Raw genomic sequence first — 14,124 nt, 5'->3', positions numbered from 1 at the left:
TCACAGTCGAGCCTTCTTTCTCGATGTGGACTTGAACAGGGTCCTGGAAGCAAAGGCAATAGACCCCTCTGAGCCATCCGGCATTTGATGTGTCAATACCGCTCCTATCCCAGACGGGGTGGCATCACAGGCAACGGTCAAACGTCTTCTTTTATTTTTAGAAAATATTTTATTGAGGCATTTATCATTTTAACACTTAGGGTCAAACGTTTTCAAGGGTCATGATACACCAGCAAGCCCGAGGTTGTCGGGCACCTCTTTATTCGCCGGAGAGTGGCTTCCTGGTCGGGGTTCAATGACATTCGGAGTTTTTCCTCAAAAGAGCGCGTAGAAGAGCCAGAATAACAGCCATGTGTGGAACGAATTTTCCATAATAATTGACGACGCCTAAGAATGACCTCAGAGTCGTGGCATTGATGGGAGTCTGAGCCATTTGGATGGTCTTCATCTTGTCCGCCATGGGGTGGAGGCTAGCGCTGTTCACTTGGTACCCCAGGTAGACCACTTCGCAAGCGTGAAAAACACATTTCTCTTGACGCAGTGGAGTGCCGAAGTCCGAGAAACTGCAGAGCACCGACTCCAGATTTTTCAAGTGTTCCTCTTCCAAGAAGCCAGTGACCAAAACATCATCCAGATAAACTGCCACTCGTGGCAATCCACGTAGCATGTTTTCCATGGTGCGCTGAAAAACGGCGCATGCAGAAGATACCCCAAAGGGCAAACGCGTGTATTCAAATAGGCCCTATTGGGTGTTGATGGTGACATAATGCTGCAAGGCCTTGTCCAACTGCAGCTGCAAAAACGCGTTGCTCATGTCTAAATTTGTGAATGTAACGCCGCCGGCTAATTTGGCGTAAAGGCCTTCTATTCGTGGAGCGGATATTTGTCCAGGCATGAAGCAGTGTTCACGGTTAATTTATAATCCCCACAAATGTGGACGGAGCTGTCTAGCTTGAGGACGGGAACAAACAGAATGGCCCAATCGGCAAAACGAACAGACCAGATTATGTCCAATGCTTCCATACAATCCAACTCCAAATTAACTTTGTCAACTAAGGGGTACGGAAAAGGGTGGGCCCAGAAAACTCATAGCTGGGCCAGAGGGTCAACGTGAATCCTTGCCACCACCCCTCTGATGGTGCCAGACCCTGGGCGAAATACCACAGGCAACCTCCCCAAAATAACACCTAAACCACTCGAGCCGACCTGTAGAATTCGGCTCAAATCAAAGTGTGAATGACGGACCCAATTGCAGCCCAACAATCTAGGCCTGTCCCCATTAACCACTATTAAAGGCAATTGGGCCTCCTGGTGACCGTACACTACTGGGGCCTTTGTTGTTCCGGCAACATGTAGTTGTTCTCCAATATAGATGGCGAGACCCACCATAGTCTTAGATAGGTCCAGCACTCTTTGAATATCTTCAAACGTTTTAAAGCCGCTCCGGTGTCAAGTTCCATTTGCAACAGATGGCCATCTATTCGGATGGGAACAGTGATGGGGCTAATCGAGGCGGCGAGACACAGAGTAAAAGGAGCTTTTCCTCTCCACCGGATCTCCTAAATGGGCCTCAGCCTGATCATTGGGGACGATCCACCTCAGTCTGTCAATGGGCCCCTCCTACAACCACAAGTAGGGCACCAAAATCCAACACTCGTGATGAGGGTAGGTGGTGGCCCCTGGGATACGTAGGGACGTATGCAGCCACATTTCAGGAGCCTAGCGCTGATCCAACTATAAGGAGGGGTCTGCATGCCCCAGTCCACGCCCTAAGGCGTTCATCTCAACAGCTTGAAGTTCCCAGACTACTTGGTCTGTGCCTTCCTTCGCCAAGGCTATTTGGATGGCCTGTGACAACGCCAGAGGAGGTTCCACCAGTAGCCGACGATGCATTTCCGTGTTCCTGATACCTCAGACCACTGGTCCCTCATGGCCTCTGAGAAGGATGCTCCAAACGAACAGAATTCGGCCATTCGGCGCAACTGGGCCACAAAAATTGCCACTGACTTCCCTAGATTGCGGACGGCATTATTAAGTCGATACCACTTCATTATTACTGAAGGTGGCAGGCTAAAATGGCTACTGACCACCTCGATCACCTGTTCAAAAGTGCGGGAATCGGGGGCGTCAAGTCCCGATCACTCCGTAAGTCTCTGCCCCACCAGGGTGAGGAACACCGGCACTTGTTGCTCATTCTCAGCAATGGTATTGGCCCGAAAGAAGAAGCGAACACGCTCAGCTTAGCGGACCCAACTCTCCCGAGCTACGTCAAACAGATCCAATCGATCAGGCAACGGCTTGCCATGGTGCGGAAGAACCCAACCGGACCTCGGAGCTTAGGGGGCAACAGGGACCGAAGGCTGCAGCATTATACAGAGACCAGAGTTTACTCCTTGTCGCCAGTATTATAAGGTCTGGAAAAGAGTCCACATCGAGCCAAACAGTTAGTTGAGTCTGTATTTGTTAGGTACACAACTTTAGTGAATATAAAAGTTAATTTCAAAAAACCTTTAAAATCAAGGACATTCATGGACTTGCATTATTTGAATGTGACAATATTATAGTTGGCTTCAGTTTATTTTTGTCTTACCTTTTAAATGTCAGCCTCAGTTTAGTAGTAGTTCACTTGCCTGAGTCTGTCAATAGTGGGTTCAAGCTGCACACCAGAGAATGGCATGCATAATCAAGGCTAACACATAAAGTGCAGTACTGAAGAACTGCTCACTGTCAGAGATGCCAATATTTGGATGAGACGTTAGACCCAGGCCTCATTTTTCCTTTCAGGTTTATATAATAATTCCCATGGCACAATACAAAGAAGAACAAGGCAGTTCTCTTGATATCCTGCCAGTATTTATCCCTCTGCCAACAATGCGACAACACTTTATCCCATTGTTGTTTATGGATGTTCCTGTGCACAATTTAGTTGCTTTGTTTCCTTAAGTCATAAGTGGCTACACTTGAAAAGTACTACATTGGCCTATATAATGAAAGTTATTTTTTTACACTTATTTTTCTTGCCAACAAATTCCCATGTCAGAGTAGCCTAGTGGCTAAATGGATTACTCTGTATAAATATGTTATTAAGATAAAACATAACACTACTGTCATTCTTAGTAGCTGAGCTCTGGATTATTTGGGCTGTTTGCTAAACCTTTCATTGCTTCCATCTCTCTTTTCTCCCTTTCTAATTTGAATATGAAAAGCTTATTCAACTCAAAGGCCATCACTTTAATGGCACTTGGCAGTCATTTGCTTTATTAGGTTTAGAAAAAAAAATCCACTAAATATTTCATCGTGCCACGCTAATCCTAGTAATATTGCCAGATGAAGCCTTGTACCTGTATTAGCAGAGACAGAATGGTGCGTAATTTTCTTGTCATCTTTGTAAAATTTCCATGAATCTACTGAATAATAAAACAGACTTCTTGAAATATTCAGATTTAGGTTTGCTGTAAAAGTACCTGAAAATACATAATAAAAGAAGAAGATTCATGGTTTAATGTACATTTCAATGGTCCAAAAGGCGAGTAAGTGGAAAATTAACTTTTCACTAGAATGCCTCAAGTCATTTTACAGGATGAGACACCTGTTCATTGAAATTTCAATAACTTTGTAACCTACTTTGTCTTTTATTTTATTGTTTTATATACCCACAGCCGTCAGAAAAGATCCGGATTGAGGTAATATCTCTCACTCTTCACAAAGATGCTCAAATCCTAAATGATGAAACTGCTCAAAGATTATTTGTTGAATACAAATTCTACAATTTGCCAGCTGAGGAAACGCCAATGTCCCTTCCAAAGCCGTACAATGGACAATGGATCTATTACAATCACAGCAATGGTAATGACATAATAAGAGGCTGAAATAGGTTAAGTAGGGTTTCTGAATATGTTTTCTCCAAGGATTGCATATAACCATTTATGATGGAAGCAATATTAACCTCCAATTTGAGACTGTTTTATTTAGCTATCTGTTGGGAATAAAATTCTACATTTTAAAAAAATTGATGGTATATTTAATAAAAGTGAGCTTAGAGGAAGAATTAACTGCTGTAAATTAAAAGATACCAACACTGGATTAAGAATTGGCTAATGATAGGTTCCAAATTCTTTTGACCATTATTAATCCTGTTAAATTATTCCCTTCTTGCTGACACCTTTTATTGCTAAGTATTAAAAAGCACTTTATTCAGAACTTGTAGAGGAGAGAAATGTGACTGTAGATTAATCACATTTGTGTTATTTTAAAAATGCACAAATGAATTGAATCCTTAGATTCCTTAAGGTATGAGCAAAATCATTTGTTGAGTCTAGGATGGGTCTGATTATTGAAATATTATGTTGTTATTTGGGACAGTTCTACAATCTTTTAGCAACATAAATCAGTAAAACAGATTCAACTCATTAAGTACATATTTGATATTCTTTGTCATTGATTCATTATCTTGATTGAAAAACACTTAACATAGCAACTAAAAAGTGGTTCTGTAGTTTACATTTTTTCAAATGATTCACAAAATAATTATTAATATTTGGATGGTATTGCTTTAAATATGCTAAAACATGGATTTATGTTTTAACTGTGACATAATTTCACAAATCATTATTTTGATTAATACATAATTACTTCCTGAACTTCAAGAAATAAACTGGTCCTAAATTACTTGGGCATAATGTAGCTTGAAAGATGCTTTAACAAAGCTTAATTTGGATCTTACACTTCAACAGTTGGAAACTTAACTACAATTCATGTTGCTAAATACTCTGTTGTGATAAACTTCAGGGGCATGATTCTCTACTGGTGGGATTCTCCATTGCGCTGGCAGCGCACCCATGCCCAGGGATTTCCCGACAGCGTGGGCAGCCCACAATGGGAAATCCCATTGGCCGGCTGACAGGATGGAGAATCCCGCTGCCGGGGGGATGGAGAATCCCGCCTCAGATCTTTTATTCTATAATGTAACTTCAACTAACTTTTTGTTTGTATGTGTTATTTTATTATATTGAGTTGCCTCTCCGATTTAACCCTATTAGGTTGCCATTGTATGCCACCTCAGATTGGTAGGTGAGATTTCAACGTACACATTGCAGACCAAATTTACTGCAGTGTTCATTACTAAGACTGAGCTCGATCAGGAAAGGACTCTGCACATCCATCTTTATGCATATAAAACAGAGATCTGTTGCTTGATTGAAAGATTTTCAATACCCAGCAATTGACTTGGCGATGCTTGTGCCCCACACATTGCTGAAAGCGATGGAAATCCTGCTCGTGGCAGTGTGGGTGCAGCTCCAAGAAATCTCCCGAACAATGTTTTGAATTTGCAGACAGGTTAATCACATAAAGGAAATTGAGTCTACTCAATTTCATATGGAGTACACTTTCAAAAATGAGTTTCATACTGGATTTAAGTTATACTACATATGGTGCTAAGCTTTGGAATGAAAGTAGTCTCATTTCTAAGGCTTAACTGTGCTAAGAAGTCAGATTGCTAATTTTGTTACTTTGGTTTTGTGACGACTTTGTACAGACACAAAAGTGGTAGTGTGGCAGATCTTAATTGCTAGAAACAGGAAAATTGGGAACAATTATACACAAGCCAACTAATCATACTTTGGGTGGTTGAATTTATATCCCCTAATAGTCATAGTTCCATTTAAATATCTGCAGGCATGGGACATTTTCCAGACAAAGCTGCTATTTACAGAAGCACCACAGGCCAAAAAAACATTGTGTGAACTTTTGCCTCTCTTATTTTGAGCAGACATTTTGGATGAATATAAGATGCACTTTCCACAGTTCTCAAGTTCCTGAATTAAATATGTTGGATTAATTTAATGCTGTTCCGGTCTCAATCATGTCAAGGATTACTGAGGTTGCAGAGGATGAATTCAGAAATGAAGTAAATCATCATTAGCCTGACTATTGGTCTGCCTGATTTGCAACTGTATTGAGTTCAAGAGTTGGACTTCTTATGCAATCTGCTAAACTAGGCTAGAGCATCATTGGTCGATGCAAATTTTATTGACAAGGAAGTTGTCAATGCTGGTATGCAAGTCAATCTTTCTTTGGAATCCACATCCTTCGAGAAGCATTTCTTTTCCAGTACAGTACACTTGTTATCTTCCTGGCCAACTTGCCAAAGCAACACAGGCTTCAAATGTATTGGTTCTTGTCCAGACCTACCCTAAGGAAAAGTTACTGAAGAACTGAAGTGTTTGACTCATTCTGAATTTGCTAATAATACAGTCCTGAGATCAAACCCTGTGTGATAGCTGAGAGAGAACAGAATGGCTTTACATACTAACAGAAGTGAACTCTGTAATATAAAAACAGAAATTCATGGAAATACTCAGTAGGTCTGTCAAGAGAAAAAGCGATGTTAACATGCCAGGTATGCTTTTCATTTCATTAAAACATGAATTCTCATTTCCCCTTAATGCAGGTTTAAATTCATGCCTGAGTACATTTTCGAACTCTCCTTCCAACAGCAGATTTTGAGATAGTGGTATGCAATCATTTCTGAAAAGCTTGTATTGCTAACTGCCAGATGAGCATTATAAATTGGTGTATCACCTTCTTCTTTTGTGGTCCAGTATTGTGACTATGCTGGTTTGAGGATATATGGGCACACGGATCATAATGTGCAATTAATCCACGCCTGTTCGATGTATTGCAGGCAGTAGGCCAACTCTGTGCTGCTGCCTGCTCATTTGGATAATTGCTACATGCAGCCAGCGCTAACAGTGCTGTTCATTCATTACACACATCAGGGGGACCAAAATTATAACTTGTAAGTATCACTTAAAATTAGCCTGCATTTTTAAAAGCAAACCTGCACTTCTTAAAGGAGAAGAGCTTTGTTGCTGGAGCAGGTGCTGGTAGTCATGCAGGAAGTGAACCTGACCTGAAAAATTTAGGAATGATGCAACATGGGAGAGAATGGCTCCAAAGTGTTCTGATGCTGCACTGGAGGCCTTGCTGGGGAAAGATGTCTATCTACAGGGCCCCAGGAGGCCTGCCAGACACATGCTCAGCAGGTAACGGGAGCTGCTAGCCATGGAAGTTAATGGCAAGAGACCATCCCTGAGGACTTGGATGCAGTGTCACAGTTCAATGACTTAAGACTAATAATCATGGTCAGTGAATACATCTTCAGATCCTATTTCCTACCAGCTGCACTGATAGCCTCAAACACTCCTTAATTCACCACACCTTCATCATTCATTGACCAACAATCTTAATAAATTAGGACTCAAATCTGAGGTATGTTTCACCTCACCTTTGTACACATAGCACAGCTGCAAGCCTTATATCCACATCTCAGCTCATTCAGACATGACAGCCGCATCAGCCAAACATGTAACAAGGCACTCACTTCCCTCTCTCTAGAAAGATATGGTGGTGCAGAACCATAGGCAACAGAAGTTAACTGAAGGGGGCAGGTGCAGGTGCAGGTGCAGGATCCATCCCCCATGGAGGGGATGGTGCTAGCCATCATTACTAAATCTGTGGCTAGCAGCAGAGCTGAAACCATCAACGGTGACAGCATCTTCATACCTAATCCTGTTCCTCAGATCCCACCTCTCCCTTATCCACACGTTTTTCGAAATCACCAGCTGTAGAAGGTGTAAGCATGCACCTCTTATTTCCCCTCCCCTCTCCCCATACAATTACCTCACCCTTTTTTTATTTCAGATACCCAAGAGGTCCATCTTGCAAAGGCTGTGAGGGAAATGAAGAGATTGATTATGAAGTAGGAGCACAGTCAATTTGTTTCACACACCAACTCAGATACTGTCACTGCAAGTATCAGGAGGCTAGATTAGAGGTGGAATCTGCAAATTGCAAGACACCAGGCATGAATGGGCTGTTGAGAGGGCAGGGAACATGAATGGCACAGGTGCCAACATGCGGGGCACGGTTGCACATGGGTTCCACTGCAGAAAATTCAGTTGAGGGTTTTGATGGGGCATCCTACAGATGAACACTGATGGATATGCACAACAAAATGCTTGACGCATTGGGAAACCTTCCAGAAAAGCTGCGTTCAATGCTAATTAATATGGAGAAGTCCAGTGCCACCTTGGCACAGAACTTTGTACCGAGCTTGAAGCCCATCTTTTCCAGTCTGATAATGGTAGCCAACTCTCGCACACCATGTTGCAACATCTGATGGGCTATGTCACAGCCAGTGCAGCCAAAGCACCAGCTACCCAATATCGGAGAGATGCAGTGAAAATACAGTTGTGCAATCTCAGACTTCTGCAATTGTGGCTGTATGCATTGCAGTATGCATAGAAACATGCAGGGTGTCATAGCAGCCCAACAACCTGTCTTCTAGCAGGTTACTTGGATTCCTGAGGCATCATCCTGGGGGATTGACAGTGAATCCATGGAACACAAACTGCTGTACTCTCTCTTCAGATGACAGCATTCATTCTCCCATCCCTCATACTCTGCCAGTGCCTTTGCTATAACCAGTTGGACTGCCAACCCAGATTTTTGCCACCCATGCCAAGATGATGGAGTTCACAACCAAGCCATCTAGAACCAGAACTTGAGATCATCCTCCAAAGCCATCTGCAGTTTCCTTCACTGAAGGTTTGCAGCCCTCTACCAGATGTGCAGCAGTAATTGGAGAAGCATTACATCGGTGGACTATGCCAGGAAAAGGCACATGGAAGACACCGAGAATATACAATGGTGATTAATTGCCATTTGTATGTGGTATGAACATAGAACATAGAACGATACAGCGCAGGACAGGCCCTTCGGCCCACGATGTTGCACCGAAACAAAAGCCATCTAACCTACACTATGCCCTTATCATCCATATGTTTATCCAATAAACTTTTAAATGCCATGGTTTGATTCATAAATGTGGTTTGCAAAGTTTATTTTTTGGTGGCTTTTATGTTTGCACTGTAACCCAGCAGCAACTGTGGTCAGTGATGGAGGGAAAGCCAGGCAAGGGACTGTTGGTGAATGGGGAATTGAGGTTGTGGTTCCTGGTATTGTATTAGTTATTGCTTCTTCACACAGAGCCCATGAAGAAAATAGCAACCTAGTTATCTCCTTCCTTCCTTCCTTTTCCACTTATACTTAACCTCATCATCCTCGTCCTGCACCTGTCACTCCTCCTTAAGCTCAGTATATATTGTCATGACCAGTTGGTCACAACAAAGGTTTTAGTTTATTTTTCACAAGAATATGTCCTTTCCAAATCAGAATGTATTTAATAATTTAAGATGTGAGCTATAAGGAGCCAATCAAATCAGGTCTTCTTAGTCAAAGAAAGAGAAAACGTATGAACCACTAAACCTGAGAGAAATAAGAAAAACGCAACATCAAGCATTCGACTCTCATGCAATCATTCAGACACAGACAGATATCAGAAATAAGGACAGTTAGAGTCCAATAAAAAAAGCTAAAAGAATATAGAGGTAAATGGGTCCTTTGATTGTCCTTGAAGCATAGATTTGAAATGCTGGGCTAGTTTGTGTTAGCTGTTTTCTTGAATGCAGTCAGATATAGAAGATTTTGCAATTGTTACACAATTTCAGTTCGCTGGTCGATTTCCTGTAGAGTTGTCTTCTCAAACTGGGTGTCACACTTGTTTCAAAAGAGAAAACAACCTTCAGCCTGTTTCCTCTGCTGAAGACTTTCTTGAAACTGCCTGACTCACTTGCAATCTCTCTAGTGGCTGGGCAGCCTTGCCTTGAAATACTTCACCCCTTGTGTGTTTCCAAGAGGTTATGGGTGTGTTTGTCTGGCCGATATTGTTTCAATCACCAGTACTTTAACGCCTTTTTCTTAGATATGAGTTTCGATGGGTGTTTAGATAAAAGAAAATGTATCTCTCTTCGCACTTCACTTCAGATAATTTTTTTGTTTCTCACCTTCACCTTGGAATGTGGCCTTGTCCTTGTAAGCAGTCTTGGTTCAAACTACAAAATTTCCAGGCATTGAAAGTTGAAAAATCATATTTTCAAAAATAATGGGGCATAGCTCTGTGACAGTATGTATAATTGAGGAAAGGCTATCCACATCATGATGATGAAGTGACACCATGATTTTTGACACGAGCTCAGTTGCGTACTGCAGGGCTCCTCTAGAGAGGTACAGGCAGGGTTCCACTATGATTGATGTCATGATCCCCTTGCACTGAATACTTACAGTCGCTGTTCACTGTGTATGATAATGCCCTCACCAATATAGAGTCTGGCCCAATTTGTTCCACAAGTGTGCATGTGTGCCATGGACATTATTTTAGAGCTCCTATCATAGGCAAAATAATAGGAGACAGTTTTATATTTTGTATTAAATGGAATTATATGTATACAGTTCTTAAAAGATTTAAAATTATCAATAGTCAGTATCTGACATTTGCAATGTACAACAAACAGTCAAATTAGTGAAGTTAAAATAAATTGGTTATGTCGATGTAAAAATAATGCACATAGAAATATATCATAAGTGCTTTAAGCATTTGAATGTGACCTTTGCTCATCACAATTTCTACCCTACACTGATTGTGGAAGAGACTAACCCCCACAAGTACTGATGCTATGTTTATACGTTGCCGAATTTGATCAGTAAATATTACAAAAGCAAACTCTACCTCGGTTCTTTGAGAACTCAATAGAAATGCAATGTAACGCAAGGCATGTAAGATGTAACTAAAACCATCAATGTTGTAAATGTTATCAGTATTGTGATACAACATAATACACATAAACTATAAATGTTTTACATCGGATCATTTTTAATGTACAAAATTATTGCTTAAAAAATCCATTGTTTCGAAGCTTTTCGTCTTGCACTCATCAGGACAATCGGAGGAATACCAATGTCAGGGAAAACAACAGCTTTATACTGTGTGAGAAGAGAGTGCTGATTGGTTGGCAAGCAGACTGGTAGAGGTGTTGCCTTGGAGGATTCATGGTAACTGACAACCAACTGCCAAGGATTGGCTGAAAATTTAAACCAGGCAGCTTGTATCTGATTGGTCAAGGCACTGCCACAAGAATTAATCAATTAATGGCTATCATCATTTTGTTTAGCTGAAACAGGTGCAATGATTAGGAAAAAAAAATTCTGTCTGCAAACATGCACACATGTTGCGCCTGGTTCAGCTAATCAAAACAAGCGATAGCCATTCGCTCGTTCATTCCTCAGCGCAATGTCTTGACCATGCCTTGGCTAATTAGAGTCAAGCTGCCTCGTAAATTTTGATACAATGCTTGGCAGTAAACTGCCGGTCACCATTAACTAGTACATCCTCCATGGCAATAGTTCTGCCAATCAGAGTCCACTTGCCAACCAATCAGCGCTTCTCATACAGTATCAGGTTGTTGTTTCCTCTGATATAGGCATTCTTGCGATTGTCCTGATGAATACAAGACAAAAAGCTTCAACAAAATGTCATTTTTCAGCAGCACTCAAGTTCTGTGCTACCAAATGACTACATAAAATTATACTTGTGGATGGTACTGCACCCTGGCTCAGCTATCGAGTTCAGACTAAGTATTATTGGAAACTTTTACATACATAGATACATAGAACATACAGTGCAGAGGGAGGCCATTCTGATCAGGTTCATTCCCTTAAAGTTAGCTGAATTATTTTTAGATCACAATTTTTAAGCAGTCATTGTTGTATTTTGTCACCAAAACCATTATCACAAAAATTCCTATTTTCCTATTGGGAAAATTTAGAACACAGAGAAAACAGAACAATATACAGCTACAAATAAGAACACGTGTATTTTTCCCTGAGATTCCACATTTTCAGCTACTGAAGACACACATTTATGGAAGTAGGCTTCATTGTATTGTCAAAGTGCTCTTAAGGCATGTGGATAAATAAAATCCTGCTTCTAATAATAGGTTATTATCAATATTATTCAAAATAATATGACTAAATTACGATGACAACAAAATCATATAAATAACTGAAACCCTGACTTAGTGATACTCCTTACAAAAATATGTTTTTAGTCTGTTTCTTTCTCCCGAAATGTTTATTTCAAGTAACCAATAAATTAGAACTTAGAATTTCACTAAAATGCCCAACCATAAGTTTGTGGCAATACTAGTCAGCATTTGAGACCTGAATAGTTCCTAGTTCTGATAAAATGCCATGCAGTAGGTTTTAGTTATTGCATAATGCTACAACTCTGTCAAAGCAGAGTTGTGGCAGATGTAGAGGATTAAATTACTTGCAATGTCAGGAAGGACAACTACACTGCCATATATTATCATTATCACCAGCTCCATGGGTGAAAGAACATGCAGTAAATCCCCTTAAATATACGGCAATAAATGGTGCCTGCTTTTCCAATTGACACTGCCAGTGCCATTAACAGAAAGTGACAGTTATGTGGCACAGTCAAACATTGCCTGTATCATTTTTTGACAGAGTGCATATAAAACTGCCACCAATGTGACATGTGATCACATGACCTTAGATCTACTACTATACCTTTCTGCTTGCTATCTCTTCCTGGGTAAACATAAAGGCAAAGAAATCGAGACCTGTTTTTAATATTTTCTAAATGAAATGTAAGAGTTGATGTCAGTTTGCATCAAATAACTGGGTATATGTTTTCTTGACAGTGATCTATGTGGATCAAGAAAATAACCAACAGAGGAGGCAGTTCCTTTGGTCAGTGCTCCAGGGGCTAGAATTAAACCTCGAGAGGTAAATATTAATGGTGGCTGTCACACACGAGTTTCTTCTGGATGTAGACATTTGTGCTGTAATAATCAGAACCTATACACATCATCTGAAATTCCTTAATATTATCTGATACTGAAAGTTTGGTGGAACATCCTATTCATTTAATTTTTACAGCATAAGTGAATACCATTTTCAAGGAATTAAAGTAAAAGATAAATTAACATTCAACAAATAAGTCAATCTTTTGTATCTACTTACAATCTATATTAACAAATGTTCACTAAACTTTCACTTTCGAAATAGAGCTAACCTTGATAGGCAATGGGACCAATTTTCTTGCCCTCTGGTTTCAGTTCTGGACAGGTAAACAGCTCTGCAGTGCACTGCACCTGTCAGGCTGCAATGCAGTCTAATTTTGTGTGTGACCATTAATATTCCAATGCCAACGTATTGGGTGTGAAATCTTTTGATGCATTCTGAAACTATGAGCTGAATCTTGTGGAGGTGACTGGTCTCAGCTGTCAGCTAGAGAGCTGGCGAGAACCCCACATCATCAGGAATGTGATGGCTGCTGCCGATATGACACCCACACAAGGCTACGAGGAGGGACCCAGGCATCTAAGTGATGTCAGGAAGGTAATTGTGGGGAGGGGCTCAGCAGCAAGAGCAAGAGGGTGGCTCTCAGTTGAACCCCACCCTCCCAATGCCAGATCCCTGATGAGGATCAGGCACTGAATGCCTTTAAATGAGGGAACCTCAGGAGTCCACAAGCAGACACACCAGCATTTGCTTGCCATGCTTCCCGCATGGTGAATCTTCACCCTAATGCTGGGTTACTACCAATGGCAGTGGGATGAGACGTTTCAGGTGACAATCCCGCTTAAGGGCCTCAATTGGTGGCCCAGTCCATAAGTCTTCCTGTCCTAGATTTAGACAGGGAGAAGGCAGGAAGGTGGCATGATCTCCACCTCCCACCTGATTAAATGTTTCCCTTCCACCATACCATGGGGGAGAGCACAAGATTTTGACCTTCAAATCGCATTTGTTGCGAGTATTTTTTTTAAGAGTGGCACAAAAAAATTTAAAATGTGTGTCTTGTGAAGCAGATTTTTATTTGAAGATTTGAACTTCACACAGAAATCAGATTCCACATCCTCCACTGTGACACTTCTTGATTAAATTTATTTCTCTTTTAGTATAAAATTTACAGTAGTCAGTGATCCACCTGAAGATGAACAGGACTTGGAGTGTGAAGATGTTGGCTTTGCCTATGTTAATCTGAGGGAGCTTTTCCAAAAGGAAGAGGACATTATTGAACAGGACATTGACAGTGAGTACACTGAAAATCTGAATAATTCTTATTGTGGTCAAGAGTTCTAACTTGTTGTTTTGTTTAATATGTTCTGTATATCCTTGATAATTTTGTTCTTTTGC

The 14,124-nt window shown here is 40.9% G+C and overlaps 1 protein-coding gene across 4 annotated transcripts in view; it reads left to right on the top strand.

Moving 5' to 3' along the window:
* Positions 1-14,124, top strand: part of rpgrip1l (RPGRIP1 like) — a 385,377-nt gene that overhangs the window by 329,988 nt on the left and 41,265 nt on the right. For all 4 annotated transcript variants that reach the window (XM_072518258.1, XM_072518259.1, XM_072518256.1 and 1 more), the window contains 3 exons: positions 3,660-3,846; positions 12,627-12,711; positions 13,887-14,020. In XM_072518258.1, coding sequence (XP_072374359.1) covers positions 3,660-3,846; positions 12,627-12,711; positions 13,887-14,020 — 406 coding nt within the window. The remainder of the gene's footprint in view (positions 1-3,659; positions 3,847-12,626; positions 12,712-13,886; positions 14,021-14,124) is intronic.

This window comes from Scyliorhinus torazame, chromosome 10, assembly GCF_047496885.1.
Source record: "Scyliorhinus torazame isolate Kashiwa2021f chromosome 10, sScyTor2.1, whole genome shotgun sequence".
In the NCBI taxonomy this organism is placed as follows: domain Eukaryota; kingdom Metazoa; phylum Chordata; class Chondrichthyes; order Carcharhiniformes; family Scyliorhinidae; genus Scyliorhinus; species Scyliorhinus torazame.
The sequence above is the reverse complement of the archived record's forward strand: the minus strand, read 5'-3'. Positions and strand labels throughout refer to the sequence as shown.